At 50.6% G+C, this 16,186-nt stretch overlaps 7 protein-coding genes across 7 annotated transcripts; 4 read left to right on the plus strand and 3 right to left on the minus strand.

The window, feature by feature from the left end:
- The first annotated feature begins 54 nt into the window (after positions 1–54).
- On the plus strand, positions 55–3,050 carry PV06_00910 (uncharacterized protein). Its single transcript, XM_016401471.1, has 2 exons — positions 55–1,928; positions 2,033–3,050. The coding sequence occupies exons 1-2, from the start codon at positions 230–232 to the stop codon at positions 2,887–2,889; spliced, it is 2,556 nt and encodes an 851-aa protein (XP_016268524.1). The 5' UTR covers positions 55–229; the 3' UTR covers positions 2,890–3,050.
- PV06_00911 (uncharacterized protein) lies at positions 1,892–4,041 on the minus strand. Its single transcript, XM_016401472.1, has 5 exons — positions 3,749–4,041; positions 3,637–3,663; positions 3,538–3,586; positions 3,466–3,481; positions 1,892–3,414 (listed from the first exon to the last, which is right to left on the minus strand). The coding sequence occupies exons 1-5, from the start codon at positions 3,777–3,779 to the stop codon at positions 3,118–3,120; spliced, it is 420 nt and encodes a 139-aa protein (XP_016268525.1). The 5' UTR covers positions 3,780–4,041; the 3' UTR covers positions 1,892–3,117.
- A 36-nt stretch (positions 4,042–4,077) lies between these two features.
- PV06_00912 (uncharacterized protein) lies at positions 4,078–5,554 on the plus strand. The gene is made up of 2 exons (XM_016401473.1): positions 4,078–4,245; positions 4,294–5,554. The coding sequence occupies exons 1-2, from the start codon at positions 4,213–4,215 to the stop codon at positions 5,452–5,454; spliced, it is 1,194 nt and encodes a 397-aa protein (XP_016268526.1). The 5' UTR covers positions 4,078–4,212; the 3' UTR covers positions 5,455–5,554.
- A 146-nt stretch (positions 5,555–5,700) lies between these two features.
- On the plus strand, positions 5,701–8,395 carry PV06_00913 (uncharacterized protein). The gene has a single exon (XM_016401474.1). It carries the CDS (start codon positions 5,765–5,767, stop codon positions 7,895–7,897), a length of 2,133 nt encoding a protein of 710 aa, XP_016268527.1. The 5' UTR covers positions 5,701–5,764; the 3' UTR covers positions 7,898–8,395.
- Positions 8,396–8,801: 406 nt separating this feature from the next.
- Positions 8,802–11,201, plus strand: PV06_00914 (uncharacterized protein; the record flags this gene model as incomplete). The annotated part of the gene is made up of 3 exons (XM_016401475.1): positions 8,802–9,975; positions 10,054–10,138; positions 10,239–11,201. Exons 1-3 carry the CDS (start codon positions 9,203–9,205, stop codon positions 11,199–11,201), a joined length of 1,821 nt encoding a protein of 606 aa, XP_016268528.1. The 5' UTR covers positions 8,802–9,202.
- A 591-nt stretch (positions 11,202–11,792) lies between these two features.
- On the minus strand, positions 11,793–13,181 carry PV06_00915 (uncharacterized protein; the record flags this gene model as incomplete). Its single annotated transcript, XM_016401476.1, has 2 exons — positions 11,793–13,072; positions 13,124–13,181. 2 exons carry the CDS (start codon positions 13,179–13,181, stop codon positions 11,793–11,795), a joined length of 1,338 nt encoding a protein of 445 aa, XP_016268529.1.
- Positions 13,182–14,449: 1,268 nt separating this feature from the next.
- PV06_00916 (uncharacterized protein) lies at positions 14,450–16,178 on the minus strand. Its single transcript, XM_016401477.1, has one exon. The coding sequence runs from the start codon at positions 16,132–16,134 to the stop codon at positions 14,800–14,802; it is 1,335 nt and encodes a 444-aa protein (XP_016268530.1). The 5' UTR covers positions 16,135–16,178; the 3' UTR covers positions 14,450–14,799.
- Positions 16,179–16,186: the final 8 nt, after the last annotated feature.

Raw genomic sequence — 16,186 nt, forward strand, 5'->3', positions numbered from 1 at the left:
GTTGATGGCTTCGTCCTTGTCCGAAGTAGTTTGAATCCTCTTCCAGCCGCTTAGACAAAGTCGATCATCCGCCCGTCAGTTCAATTAAAATCGATCATCTTCACGTGGGGAACAAATGGCCGAGCACGAGGACGTGCCCCCGACTTGACACTTCTCTGTGCGATATCAACTCTCTGAGAACATCGTATTAGATGATACGAGTACGCAAGATTGTGATTCGTCCAAGACCATGACCGACACCAAAGATTATGCGAATCAACACCATCACCAACATCAACCTCCGCCCCAATCAAGTCCTTCGTTACTGGGCCGCCATCCGACTCGTGCGAGTGACGCATCTTGGTCATCTTCCATCGACATGGACGGGATGACGAGTGGTTCGGCGGCGGCGGGGGCGACCGCAGCACACGGTCGCAAACGCTCCGCCGACCACCTCCCCCCGGAACCACACGTCTCGCGCAAAGGTCGAGCTTGTCTGGCGTGCCGCAAGCTCAAGGTCAAGTGTGACAGCCTCGAGCGAGGCGACGCGGGGTGTTCACGGTGCCACCGTCTCGGGATCGACTGTATCACTTCCAAACGCATGCGTTACAGTCTCGAGGACGAAGATGGACGTCTCCATCCTCACATTGTCCGTCTGGACAGGGCGGTCGAGGATATCCTCTCTCACCTCAAGATGCCATCTCTCCACTCGTACTCGCCCATTCTCGAAAACTCTCAACCACAACAACAACAATCTCAAGTTCAGTCAGGTTCCTCGGATTCACAATCTCAACAGCAGCCCTCAATCCAACCGAATCAACAACGACAACATCATTATCTGGCACCGCCACAACCACCCGAACCACCATCACATTCACAAACCACCCGCGAAAACTCCAGGGAACCACCCGGCGCCGTCGACCCGGAGAACCCGTCCTCGGAGATGGCCCCGGCTCCCATGGGATCCCTGTACGAGGTCACCCAACTCACGTCGCTGAGGAGCCGGCTGAAGTACGGGGCACCCGCCCGCCGCAACTCCAAGAAGAACATGGAAAACGACATGATCTCGTTGGGCCTTCTCGGCGTCGAAGAGGCCGAGGACATGCTCTCCTTGTTCAAGACCACCCTGTCCCGGTACCTCTTCGACGCCCCCATCCACGAGTCCCGTTCGTTGTTGTCGGTCCGGGAGTCTTCCACCTTGTTCTTCACCGCCATCGTCACCGTCACCAGCCTCCACATCCCCGGCCGGGAGAAGACTTACGCCCTGGCCCACAAGCACCTCCGGGACCTGATCGCCACCAGCTTCTTCGACCGTTTCCACACCCTCGAGGACATTCGGGCCTTGTGTATTGCCGCGTTTTGGTTGCCGGACCTGTCGTGGAAGTTGTCGGGTCACTGCGTCCGTATGGCGACGGAACTCAACCTACACCAGGCCTTTTACAAAGCTTTTTATTCTTCTTCTTCTACCACTACCACCACAACCACCACGTCGACGCGCCACCCGAAACTAGGTTTCGGTGATGGTAACAACGCCACCACCACCACCACCACCACCAAATCATCATCAGAACCCCTCGAGCCCGACCGTCCTGCTCAACTGGAACGTGCGAGACTATGGTACTTACTATACGTCCTGGATCACCATTTTAGTATAGCTTACGGCCGCCCTCCCGTGACCGCCGAATTGCAGGCCATCAAGGAATACCACGTCTTTCTCAACGCCCCCGAGTGTACCCCGAGTGACCGCCGGGTCTTGTCGCAGGTCACCCTCTTCATCATCCTCAGCCAGGCCTATGGACACTTCGGCCTCGAGGCCGAGAGGTTGATGGACGGGGACGAAGTGTCGTTGCGCACCCACGCGCGTTTCATCGAGGACCTGGATACCTGGAGGTACCAGTTTCGCCACGCCCTCAACAGAGATGCCCATATCGGGGACTATCCCGCCGTCGGTACGTACAGTATTTTGTTATTGATTACTATCGCGGGAGGAAAAAATTGCATGCAACGACAAGAAAGAGTGAAAACAAGCTGACTGACTGTCGGGAAATTTTAGGCGTCGATTTACATTACTATTTCGCGTCCATGATGCTCAATTCCCTCGCTCTACGGGGGCGGTCGTTGTTCAACATCTCCTCGACATCAACTCTCCCAACAAGTCTTCGACCACTTGCCTCTCAGGCCATCAATTCGGCCCATCAGATCTTGATCATAGTCCTCGACGAACCTTCGATACGAGACTCCATGGTCGGTGTGCCTTTGTATCTGCATACCGTTATCGCTTTCGCTGTGGTCTTTTTGATCAAGATGTCTTCTCGCTGGGCGGGCATTGGCGTCACGATCGACCCCGAGCAGAAAACGAAACCGCTGATCGAAGCTGTAATCGACTTGTTTAGAAGTTGTAGAGCCGGCAAGGATCACATCTTATATGCGATGGCTGATGGGTTCGAAAGATTGCTCAAGAGTAACATGGGACAGGCGGGGCCTGGGAAGGCCGAGAATGGTAATGTTCATGCTCAAGCCCCTACGACCGCACGAGCCAACGGTCAACAAGCGGGCAGATTCGCACATCCCACACATTCCATGCCGCAACAGCCTCATTCAGAATTGTATGGCTCTGGGACACCCACTATTCTCGCAGCGCAGCACAATACACTGTCCCCAACAGCATACACTCCTCAATCCCAATCCCACCCAAATGCCGGGGGTAGTTATGATACATATTTATCGCCACATAGCCAGCCTACATCGACTGGGACATTTGCAGGATGGCAGACCGAAGATGATATGCTCTGGAGTATGGGTATGGGCTATGATCTGCTGGCGACGGCGCCTGATGTGAATGCTCAGGGATTTCCAGGCTGGCCTGGAAGTGGGTCTGGTGATATGACAGGTGTCGGCTATGGGGTTTGAGAGAGTGGTGGTCGGTAAGAAAGAGTCCCTTGGGCGTTTCGCAGTTTCGTAGTCGAAAATGGCTCCTCCTGCTGTCCTTCGTCTCCAGTATGATACCCAGAAATTTTGGAAATTTTGCTTGATCTTGTCATAGACGTGCCACAGGCGGTAATGAAATAATGATCTGCTCATGAGACTCTGCTTCATCCATATCTTCAGTGTCGATTTGGTAGGAGTTGTTCCATTCCCTCATACGGGCAACTCTGCATTTCTCCTGCCCGACGATATCTTTTGCAGAAACATTTGGATATACGGACCCACGATAGGGATGTTGCCGGCGAATGATGCGATCGTGGCAAAGAAGTCTCCAAATAGGACGAATATGCCGTAAAGTTCAACCAGAAATCCAGTCAGTGGCCAGCGGATCAGGATGAGAAGAATGCCGGCCATAAAGGCCGCTGTTCCCTTCAATTTCTGTCGCCTTGCGAAGAAGATAAACGTCTTCTGAATTCCGATGATGAGAGTGAGACCGATGAGGAATAAGATCTAGAGTACCGTCAGGCAAGAGATCGCTAAGGAAGAAACCGGTACACCTACGTTGCCCATTGCCAGCCTGCGGAACTTGTTAGCATGGTTCTTATGACGATGATGACGTGGAAGGAGACATACATAGAACGATCAAAGAACATGATGACACCTCCAGTCAGGAACAATCCACCTAATGCAATCAGTTGAGGTCTATCTGAAGAGTCGCATGTTGCGCTTTACCTCCCGAACAAAAGGCGACCCCGATTTCTGTACAGCGATTAGTTCATATCCTTCTTCAGCGAAAACAGAGCATGCGCATAGCTTGCTAGTGCTAGGCATGGGAGAGACGTACTCTGCACATCTGTGAGCCACATGCTAGGCATTGCGACTGCTGAGCTGCGAAAGCGCTGTTAAGGAATGGAAGTTGGGCAGTTTTTGAGCAAGTGAAAGCGACGAGGCGAAGAAGAAGACCGTGACAATGACTTGCGAAATTCGTGGTCTGTACGGAGGGACTGAAGGATGAGTTCGATGTTGGAAAACAGCATAACTGTCCTCTGGAAATCGGTCATGCAGGGGTCGAAATAAAAAATACGCGTTCTCGTGGCTTTCTCCAGATTGACGGACGACGGCAGGAATGACGCAGCCTGCGCTACTCACACTTTACTGTGCTCCGTACCACTTTGTAAATCGAACATTCCAGTTTCCTGGCGCCTGTCTCGACCTTCGCACTCGGCCATGATCTCGGATTCGACGTTCTGGTGACAGGCTATCTTGATTGTCATTGGCGAGGGTTTCAATGTCGACCACTTGGCAGCGATGAGGAAAGCCAGCATGTCATGGCTCTGGAGGGTAAGAAACAATGCAAACCACCATTGAACCCCAAACTGATTGCCTCAGAGCGATGCAAACTCTCCTGCTTCCTTTGAGAAAGCTCTCTCCAAGCTGTCCGCCCAGATTGCCGATGCGAATCTTGCCCTTGACACTACGAGATCTCGAGCCCGGCGAGCGAAGGCACTATGGACACTTTATACAACATTAACCTACCTCCTGTATACACTTGTCGTGGTTCTTGTGCTCGGGCCCGACGCTTGGTTCTGGTATCATTACGCGGGCTTAGTCGGAGCACCGGCCATTATTTATGCAGTGCGCAAACTGCTGACTGCGTTCTTTGACTGGAGGGTGAATCGGCAACAATCATACCTGGATCATCTACAGAAACAGCGCGAGTCCAAGATTGCGGATTTGAAGAAGGCTACAAAGTACGACAGCACACAGGAGCTGCTGCAGAAATATGGAGGCGCACCACCAGCAAAAACACCATCAAAACAACCACAACAAGGCCCGAAACGAAAGGTCAATCGGCGTCCAGAGCAAGCCCAACAAAGGACTGGAATAGCACCACCCCCGACGGCAAATATACCTGGACGAAATGTCCAACCGCCTTCCGAGATACCACCGCAAAGTGGACCTCATTTTGCTTCTCCGGCGCATGGCGAGATGCCACCAGCTGCTCAAACGCTCAGCAGCCCTGTAGATATGAGTCCCGACGTTCCTGGTTTTGCTCCTAACGCTTTTGCAAACCCTCCGCCTCCAACCAGTGCATATGAAAACACGCACCACTGGTATGATCGCATACTCGACGTGATGCTAGGGGAAGACGAGACAGCAGCTAAGAATAGGCTGGTTCTACTGTGCTCAAATTGTCGCCTTGTCAATGGTCAAGCCCCTGCGGGTGTCAAGACGCTCGAAGAACTCGGTCGATGGAGATGCAGTGCCTGTGGGAGTTGGAATGGTGTGGAGAGTGAAGGTGCAAAGGTAGTCAAAGAGATTACAGCTACATCGAATCTGCATGATGGTGAGGACTGGGAGAGGGTGCCAGGCATGCCCGATGCTCAGGAAGTATCTGAGGAAGATCAGCACGAAGAGTCGAAGACTGATCATGAAGCAGTCGATGGTGCCCAGGGAGCTACAGGTCGCGATGCCGCCGATGACAGTGGTATCTCCAAGCGAGTGACCCGAAGTGTGGGCAAAAAGGCTTCCTTTGACTCACTTGAATGAGAGCAGTTCATGTCCGTAGCCAGTTATTGATTCCTCATATGTTTGAAATTACCACATGATAGTCATCGAATTATCACAGCCTTGCGCAAAGTAAAAACAATTTTTTGTCTGACACTGCTCTTGAGTGATAGTAGCGCAATTTTTGCGTGGCTCTCGCATTGTCAGACAGCCTGTATGCACGTGCCAAGTTATACAATGTCCATAATCCCATCGCCATGAGAATTTCGATATTTGCTTTGCACTTGAAACTACAGCATTATACACATTGGACCTTCCTGCTGCTTACAGGCACTGATGGATATGAGTCAGGATGTCGACCTTCATTGTCCGCCCTTCCAATTCGGACAAGGATCCTTTTCGTGTCCGGTTGACTGCCGTGTCAATGCTATCGCTAAAATTGAAACCCGGCGACATATGTGAGTTGCGCAAGATTGACGACAGCGACACGGGTCGCAAGAAGTTGGCAATAGCCTGGGAGGCTTCTGGTGCTGGGATGAAGGACACGGTCGTGCAGACGTCGAAGTTGCTCCAGGAGGTCTTCAGCTTCAAATTGTCCGACAGGATCACGATCGGAAGGTCGTCACGGTCAATACAGGACGCCAGCACGTTCGTCTTGCAATGTTGCGATGGGGAACTCAACGAAGCAGAGGCCCAAGATTATTCGGTCTACGCAAAGCTCACCCTTCGAGGCAAAGACGCTTTCTTGGTGTTGGACCAAAAGATCCTGTTCCAACTTGGCGATCACGACAGAGGGTTTATTGTCAAAGATATATCGATAAACGACGACATGATTGCTAGAGTTACTCAACGGACTCGATTCCAAATCACCAACGCTGACAGCTCCCCAGGAAGTATTCAAGGGCCCAAGATCGAGTTTCAGGCCAAGAGTATGGGAGGTTTGGACAAAGAGATTCGTCAAATTCAAGATATTGTCCAAGACCTGTGTTCGCCGAGTGAGAAGGACCATCTACCGGCGTACGAACCTATACAGGGTATTCTTCTGTACGGAGCAAAAGGCACCGGCAAGACGGAGTTGATCTCCTTATTGGCTTCTGCAGAATGGTCAACGGTCACATACTGGGAGCCCGGGACTCAAATCCAGATATCAACACAGCCTCAACTTGTCATCATCCGGCCTGAATATCTTCTTCAGAACGTAGCTGGGTCGGTCAGCGTAACAGGAAAGCTCGACAATTTGTTTCAGCGGATTCGGGGCAGCCCAACACTCATAGTCGGAGAAGCGCGGCATCCAAACGACATCAATCAGTCACTCCGGTCGGCCAAGAGGTTGGGATGTGAAATCGAACTCCCAATCCCTTCAGCTATTCAAAGAAAAGAGATCTTACAGGCATTTCATGAGGGTGCATCTGCTCTTAATGATAACATCTTACAGGAGATGGCGGACAGGACACACGGCTATGTCGGCGATGATCTCTACGCTCTTATGCGACAAACAATCAAGTTGACTTATGATCGGCTTGGCCTGAGGGAACTATCTCTTCAAGACATCCCGGATACCAACCGCGCAGTTTCAGATGATACATTGTTAAAGCCTAAAGGCCCAATTGTGACACTCGAGGATCTCACCGAAGCATTCAAGTATGTTCGGCCTTCCGCTCTCCAAGAAATTTTTCTTGAGAAACCTAAGGTCCGATGGTCAGATATAGGCGGGCAGCACTCTACTAAACGCCAACTACAAAACGCTGTTCAGCGACCACTCAAACAAGCAAGCCGGATGGCGGAGTTTGGTCTCCATCCGAAAAAAGGCTTACTCCTATATGGGCCACCAGGTTGTTCGAAAACCCTCTTAGTCCGTGCTCTTGCAACAGAAGCTGGGACAAACTTCCTGGCAGTCAAGGGAGCCGAGTTGATATCCATGTATGTCGGTGAAAGCGAACGAGCCACTCGAGAAGTGTTCCGAAAAGCCCGCGCAGCAAGCCCCAGCATCATCTTTTTCGACGAGATCGATGCAATTGCCTCTCGGGGCCGGCATGGGAGCGATCTGAACGTGCTCACAACGCTACTCAATGAAATGGATGGGTTTGAGGAGTTGAGAAATGTGTTTGTTGTCGGCGCGACAAACAAGCCGGAAAACATTGATCCTGCCTTGATGCGACCGGGGAGATTTGATAATGTGGTGTATATTGGCCCACCAGACTATGAGGCGAGAATAGAGATATTCCATAAGCGCCTAAGTGTGATACAGTACAGGCCTGATACGGACCTGGCAGAAGAGGTGGAGGAGTTTGCCAAAGCCACAGAAGGATTTTCTGGGGCGGAGGTGGTTGCCATATGTCAGGAGGCAGGAGAGGTTGCATTCGACACCGACCGGGACAGTATCATTGCCGACGATGTCAGAGTAGCTATCAAGACTACCCCGAAGAGCATTACCAAGGAGATGATCAACCAATACGAAAGGTGGAACGCTGCGAGAATGCGGTGAAGGGATTCTTTTTTGAAGCGGATACCCTGATTACTGAGACTTCAGTGTCCATCCACCTTGAGGATCTCGAGATATCAAGATGATAAAATATTGAGAAGCATCCTATCAGCGTTGAGGACCTACCTGACCGTGCTTACCCTGTTTCGAGATTTGGTAAGAACGACACACCGGTTACGACCAGATCAGCTCGAAGAACACTTTCAGAGCCTCATGCATTTACCCAGGACATCATCATACATGTGCGTTTAGGCAACCAATTGAGATGGAATGATCCTTCCAGTAACACCATTCTCTTCTTCTGAGACTTGCTGTTACCATCCTCTAACTTCGACTTGAGGGATTTTGTGGCCATCCAGAGCTTGTTTAGCACCACCTTGAGTTCAACGGCATCTTGGACTGCAGCTACTCCTGGCTCATAGCATACAACCTCCACAGATAGTCAATGCACGCGAAGCGCGTGTGCGCATCAAGTGCCTCGCTTACAAGGCCGACCTCATTGCTTGGAGAGTTGAAAGCGTAAGCGATCGTCCATGCTAATCGCTCTTTCCTTGAAGACAATTGACCGTCATCAGATGCATTCTGCAGCTGACAGCGCATTCTTGCATCGTGAGGGGGAAGAAAGCTCCAATTGCTGCTCACAAGCTTGTCGCAATCAAGATGGCTCGCAGCTCGCAGATAATCTGGTCATCGCTGTGGTGGTCGATGCTACAGCCGCTACCACGACATTTTTGTCCTTTGCACGAACTACAGTTTACAGCTGAGCCAGTTGCGGCTGCAGGCAGCAACATAAACCCAGTCGCCGGGGGTTGAATACAACCTGGAGAGCTTTTTCTCGATCCTGTGTGCCACCCCCCTTTACAAGAAGATGGATATGAACCCTGTCTTTCAAACATATTCTAAACCATCACCATTCACTCATGTTTGGACACGTTGGAGGGGCTGCCGTGTGGTCATGCCACTATTGCCGCATGAGTCTTTGTGGAAAGAACCCTGACCTTTGAAAGGCGCTACTGTCGAAGTACAAGTTCGCATCTTCCTGCAGAAAGCAAGCATAATCTCTCTCTTCTCCAGGCATCACAGATTCCACTGGGGATATGCCACATTGGCCTGTGGTTCAGAAGCCTTGCAACAAATTGCCCAACTACCGATTTTCTGTGCTCGGGAATTGCGAATGCTCACTATTCGAAGCCCAAGCAATCAAAATTTTGCACAGATTTCCTTTCTTGCGGTCGAGTAAGAAAAGGACATTCCAAGCATGTCGTCACCTCACTGTCCCTACCGAGGAGCTGTGCTGACCTACTGGCAATGGTGGTAATACAGGATCACCGGACAAGAATGTCATCATCAGTGGTTGATCAATCTTCGCGCATGAATGGTGCTGCAACTCAAAATGGAAATGCAGCGAATGGTAATGGGTCTAGTTCCATACATCCTGAACAACATCCCCTGGATGTAACCGATTTTGGAATTTTTGACGATGAGATTCAAAACGAAATGGTGAACCTTAAAAGGGGGTGGTCAGGCATTGACCAGACCTTCGACCGGTTACACAAGATCTTCGACAAGCATGGAAGGATCGTATCCACGGTTAAAGAACGTTATGGAGATGACAATGATTTGGTGCAAAAGATCAAGGTTCTTGAGGAACAGAAGAGGGGATTCGCCGATGTTCTCATGGGTAGAATCCACGACCATGGAGTGGAGGTTGACGAGCTGAAAAGCCAGCACAATACTGAAATTGGAGCCCTCAAGAAGAAACATGACAAAGAGATCTCCAAATGGAAGGAAGAGGCAGCAGCAGGTGACCAGAAGAAGAAGTATTATGAAGAGCTTGAGAAAAAATCGAGGGCCGACCTTGCCCAAGAAAGGTCGAAGATGGAAATGGAGTTCAGAGAAAAGGAGAAGAAAATGAAGGAAGAAATCATAGGACTCAAGAAATCCAACGAGGTATTCGAAGGCCAACTCAAGTCGGCTACTTACAATCTTGCTCGAGCAAGAGAAGAGTGCCAATACCTCAATGAGCAGAATAATGATCTACGAGCTCCGTACCTCACGGTGCCAGAACCGGTTCAACACTAGTAAGTCACCCTGCTAATCAATTTTGCCCTATATGCTACAAACAGAAAACTGATCTAATTTTTTGCTTGGGATTCCAGTGCGGAGCAATACGAGTCCCTTTTTGCGAAAATCGAAGAGATCGCAAGGACCTATTTCGAAAACCTCCCTGAAGAAGCTCTGAATGTAGGTTGAAAGTCTCCGTGCACGCATCTCAGCACCATGACCTCGATAACTCAATACCCCTACTGGGATGGGTTTGCTAACATAATCTGAACGTACATAGCAACCTGCCTTTACATCCATGAACTTGATCAAACTACACAATCTCTTGGTCTTTAAAGGTATACCGATCACGCCAGATCTCTGTTCAAAACATCTCCGCCTTGCAGCGGTTCAAAATGTCATCTACGAGGCCATCAACAACACCCTATGGAAGCCATGGTTCTGTGGCTATCTGCGTCAGAACAATGAAGACCAAGAGCTTGTGCCAAAGATGTTTGAGTGTCTGAAAGATCGCGGAGAGAACGAAAGGCAAAACTGGAAGATTTCCACCTTGAGGATCCTGGAGCGCCTCGACGATACTGTGGACATGGTGGAAATCGTTACGATTCCGGTCAAAGAGATCGTCAGACGTTTGAAGCCCTTGTTGAATGAGAATCAAAGCGAAAGCCTCCGAACAGATTTGATCGACACGTTCATCAAAGCCATTGAACTCGGCAAAAAGTCACAACGTGAAAAAGACCCGATACTTATCAGCATGGAACCCACTGAGGCAGACAGCGAGGGATGGCAAGAATACTTGAAAGACTACGAAAGGTCTTCGTTCGTCGATTCGTCTTTCGGATCCCCTGTCGAGCCCTTCCATCAACGACTACTTGTGAGCCCACTGGTGTATCGCGAGGCCAATAAACCTATTGGGTCGATGACAAGACAGAAGATGTCGAATGATAAGAGAGATAGCAGGACAGGTGATGTGCAAGTCATTTGCGCTGGCATGGCTCTTTTCTCGGACACTGGCATCCTACGGGACGGCGCGGCTCAATCGAAAGAAATCAATAACGCTGCGAGAGAAAAAGTTTCTACATTCGGCACTGGTGGGAACAGGAACGGCGGGTCTTCGGCAGCTTCATCACCCACGATGAGAAGACGTGTTGGAAGTATACCCGCCAGTGTGACTGCGTCGGCAGCACCCTCGACGTTGTGGGGAGCCGGATTGGGGATAGCGACAGAATCAACGTATGGTTAGCTTATGTAGTTGTTGCCAATGCTCTTCCCTTATGCTGGGGATATACGCGATAATGACATGTATTGTTTTTTTTTCCAAGACTTGGTATCATGGTCGTCAGCCTAAGAGGGGAGTGAGATGGGATATAATACGGGTATCCTCCGCTCCGATGCCACCGCCAGCATCTAATGATCCCCGTGAGGTTCCTCAAGATTGAGTTGACCCAGCGGGGAGGCGAAGATCAAATATGCGTATCAAGGTGAGTGAGTGGTACCTGACGAGATGGTTTTTTGATATAACCTCAACAATATATCCTATCCGTCCATTGGTCGGGCGGGTCCCCTTTTTCCATCTCAGCCTCATTTCATAAATCCGTGAACTCCCGACCCATTTAAAACGACCAACATTTCAAGCACACCCTTTTGTGACCCTTGGGGATCTGATCCGTTGATCTTGTCGGTCTTGTTTGACAAGTCGAGCTCTCGTCTTGGAATGAATACATGTAATCTGACCACTCAAAAACTTCCCACGAGCCCTGGTTAGATATTCTCAGAGCTAGCCGGCCGTCATGACAATGGATGTTTTCTGGTCCCGGCGCGACCGTCTCTTGCCTCAGCTTTTGAACAAGGCCGACCGCTCTCCTCGTCCAAACATGACCTCCGCCTCCTCTACCCTTCCCTGGTGCAGATATAATCGAGCGAGTTTACTGCAAACACTTCCGCCGCAAGTGGTGGTCCAACGGTCGTCGTTCACTCCTGATGTCATCCCTTCCCTCTCCGCCATCGCCATTTCGAACATCCGCTCTGCCGTGTCCAGTTTCCCTTCAGAGACGTACATACCCCCGAGTTCGTCGAGAGTCTCGAAAATCGACGAGGACCGGTCCACTCCTGGCGCCTTCTCCCGTCTCTTTCCGACCAGCACCCGCTCATACAACTTCCCCGCGAGTTTCAACCTGCCCTCCATGTTGTACAAGAGGCCGAGGATGGCTTGACTGTCGAGCGTCGATGGGTCGTCCGTTCCCAAGGTCATCCCCTTCATCGTCAGAACCCGCCTTTGTATTCTCTTGGCCGGACTGTAATGTCCTCGACCTCCAAGGAACAATGACAGGCGGGTCATCGAGGTCGTCCGCATCATCACGGCCTCTTCTCGCCACAGCGCGTCGTCAAACCGTTCGTGAGCAAGCCGTAACACGTGACCCGTAAAATGTTGATATCTGGGAGCCGATAGTTGAATCGACCGGCAGTCCTCCTCCTTGTCGGTAAAATGACTCGTGAGGAGATCAAAAGCTAGCCAGTATAGCCTGGTATCGATAATACGATTCAGCCCGTTTAGCGTCCAGTCGTGTACGCAGGTGTGTAGTCGGTATGATGATGATGATGATGATGATGATGATGATGATGATGATGATGATGATGATGATGATGATGATGATGATGATGATGATGGCGACTCCTCGTCATGCTGCTGTGTCTCTTCTACCACCAGACAATGGCAAACCAGAACGCGCATGGTATCGTCAAATATGGACGCGTCGTCACCACCCACAAGCTGTTGAAACCACGTCGGTGGAGGAGGAGTATCTCCAGGCCTCCCGCCTTGGAACAATTCGAACCAGATATCCTGGTGGTCCAGATAGGCAAGGAATCGCAACAGATGGGCGGCACGTGGGTTCTCCTGCTCAATCAATTTGAAGGACACATCACATGCGGTGTAGAGCGTGCGTGAGGGACGGTCGGACGGCTCTTCCATTGAATCCATCACTTTCCACCGCTCTTCGTAGCGCTGAAGATACTGGCCGAAACTGATCTTGGACTGGCTTAGATATGCTCCGGCAGTGGCCAACGCAAAAGGGAAGCCATCTAACCGCGAAGCCAGCTTTCGAGCCTCCGGATCTGTTCACCATTAGTGATGGATAATTAGCTACAACTATCGGGATATCTCACCTGAATATATATCACCACGTTCAGAACGAGTAGCTAGAATAGCAAGGCTATCGTCCATATCTTTCAGCGACTTCACGAAAACCCTGTATTCATGTATAGACGCTGTCAGATTGTCGGGGTGTCACAATTAATATCGAACGCCGTGAAAGCGGGTGGGTAACCGCGATGAAGATCCATATGTATCCTTTGGCTCATCATGAGTTGTCAACTATAAGCAGCCGACATCATTGGTTGTTATCTCAGACAGCAATTCCCGGATATTTCTATGTGCCCACTCGTGATCCACCTGATCGTTCTCGATAAACGGCAAACGACAAAGTCATTTGCTCTAGACTACTGGCGTTGAAGCTGGCTTCCGAAATGTCATTGAGCCAGAAGATGGACGTGGAGGAGGACCAGGTATCGTTCTGTCCCAAGCAATGGCCAGTTGGTTCTTTCCGACTTCGCCATTACCACCGATCCTCCGCGTCTTTCCATTGCAGTCAATTCTCTCGGACTTGGATAGCAAGATCGCTTTCCTCCTTGCGGCCAATATCGAATTCCTCACCAGCTAGGTCAGGAGAATCCTGAACGTTTAGACCAAGGTAGTAGTCTACTGCCCAATTAGCATCTCAATACATGTTCGACCACCTTCAATTCATGGACCGTTGAAGCCAGCAGATGATACCGGATTGTCCTTTATCTCGTTGAACTTATGCCGAGCTGCCTATGTCGTGATTTAACTATGTTCAGTACAGTCAGGAGCAATGTCGAGGATCCGGTAGATTTTCCCTTCGCTCAAACACTCCATTTCGTAAATGCTTTCGATAATCATGCCGCATGACGCCGCCGTACTTCCAATCAGGTGGTCAAACTTTACACCAATCCACGAAGTAGGACGTCTTCAACATGTCTTTAGCGGCAGTCGCCGCGGAGACCGTGCCATATACCCTTGCAGGCAAGTACGCCAACACCGCATTGTTGTCCTTGCATCCATCCCGGCACGTAGGTATTGTCATCGTCCGACACTTGTCTTGCGTCTGGCTGATTTTCGTCCTCCAACATGGCTTTGGCGGCTGGGAGCTGCTCCGGGAGGGCACACACCAAGCCAACTCAATGACTATCAATTGGAAGAGCCGGCATAGACGGAGAAGGGTAGCCGAAGGACTTGGATGAGAACTCATGCATTGCGACGAGGCTGAGCGTGATTCTTGAGGCCCAGTGTTGTATCAGCGAGATGAAACTGAGGGCATTCGCAACGTGCAGATCATGTGCTGAAATAGAAAGGCGATACGATAGGGAAGAGGGTGAGTGTTATTAAAAGCGTGATCAAGGTGGGCGTGGGGTTTGGAAATCTGAATGCAGCTGAAGCATTTTGGGCAGCAATTGACCAACGCATGATGTTGGCACGAACTATCCTTTCTCGTTCTGGCGGTGCTTCATATTCTGAAATCCGCTGCTCGCTATCGTCATCATGCATATAGCATGGAGAGGTACCGAAACATTGTTGGTACAGGGAAGTTATGTACATGAGAACACCGCATCTGCAAAATCGTAGGGACTATCCAAAGTGCAAATGGTCAGCGAGTCACAAGTTCTTGCGCCGAAGGAACATGTGCATGCGCATACGCGGGCACATTCGACCATATGATCAGCTTCCAGTGTATGGTCCTCGTTTCCCTTTGTTGGAAAACGGACTAAGACCGGCTCAGACAGTACAGGTCATCAGGTGTTACGCTTCCGACCGGTCGGAAAACGGCGCGCCACTGATCCTCAGGCTTGACTCGCGACCAGTCCACATTGACGATGTACTCTGCCTCGGCCTCGACGACGGGAAGCAAAGCTTTTTTCAGTTCTTGCGAGTCCACATCGATCGGTAAGCCCTTGCGTGCTTGGTCACTTAAATACTGTGTCGAGCTGCGGAGACCGTAATTGAGACTCCATAGAAAGACCTCTCGGGGTGAGAGTTTGGCGAAGCCACCTTCCCTTTGGATGAGGACAGTATCACAGATGATATGAGAGCAGTGCTTGCGTAGACGAGGGAGAGCGTACATGTTGTGCCAGAGTGAGCCGAGGAGTGGAAGAGGAGTGAGAAACGGGTTCAGATGTAGTCGGTAAGCATAGATGAACTCGTGCCGCCAGTCCCACTTCAGATCGAGGGCGGATTCCCGTTGGGTGTCCCCAGACCGACGAGTCGGGTCAGAAAATCGGGCGAGAGCTTTCTCAACAGCGGATTCAGTCTTTGAAGGTCTCAAAAAGTCCTTTCGTTCTTGCTGAGGAATCCGACACGGGTATGGAACCACCGCAGAGCCAATGGCCAGGATGATGAGAGGTGTGAACTCGCCACAGATGGCGAATATCAAAGAGAAAGGGACAAGTTTGAGCAAGTCGTGCCGTGTCCGGAGTGCGAGTTGATACTCTCGTCTCGTCAGTACAGGTGCCGCTTGGCCATCTTGCTTGACACCTTGTCTTCGAAATTCGGAGCCTTGTCCTTCTCTTGAAGCAACACCCGATCTGCCATACTTGATCAAGTCTTCAAACTTGTCCGTGCGCAGTCTAGCACGAATCGTCCTCAATTCTTTGTAGTTACCCCATACGTTCTTGAAGCCAGTCTTGTAGAACTGCAAATACGCTTTTCCAACCTTGAAGAGGCGATAGACTTTATCACTCAGGGGGATCTGGCCGTCGTCATAGTCTGTTCGTTTGAGAGGTGGAGGAGTGCTCAGCGGCGCTGGATGTGTGCTTGAAAGGTCTCGATGAATACTGCGTTGCACGTGGGCTGGGTAAGGTTTCAGGGATATTCGGGGATGCTTTTGGTCGGAGTCGTAGAATAAGGTTACAGGATTAGGAGTCGTCTGGTCGAGAAGGGACTTTGATTGAGCAGCAAGAGGTGAGGGAAGTGTGGTTGACTTGTTTCGACGCTGAACGGCGACGGCAGGAAGAAGCCATCGTGGTGAAGTCGAGTCAAGAGCTCCGAAGGTTTGGATCGAGTGTGAGCCGCATTTGTGTGCGCTCAGTAGTTGCACTCTCATCGGAGTCTGGAGCTCAAGGAGTGTGGTGCTCGTCTATGTGGCCGTAGAAATC

The sequence above is a fragment of the Exophiala oligosperma genome, assembly GCF_000835515.1.
Source record: "Exophiala oligosperma strain CBS 72588 unplaced genomic scaffold supercont1.1, whole genome shotgun sequence".
In the NCBI taxonomy this organism is placed as follows: Eukaryota; Fungi; Ascomycota; class Eurotiomycetes; order Chaetothyriales; family Herpotrichiellaceae; genus Exophiala; species Exophiala oligosperma.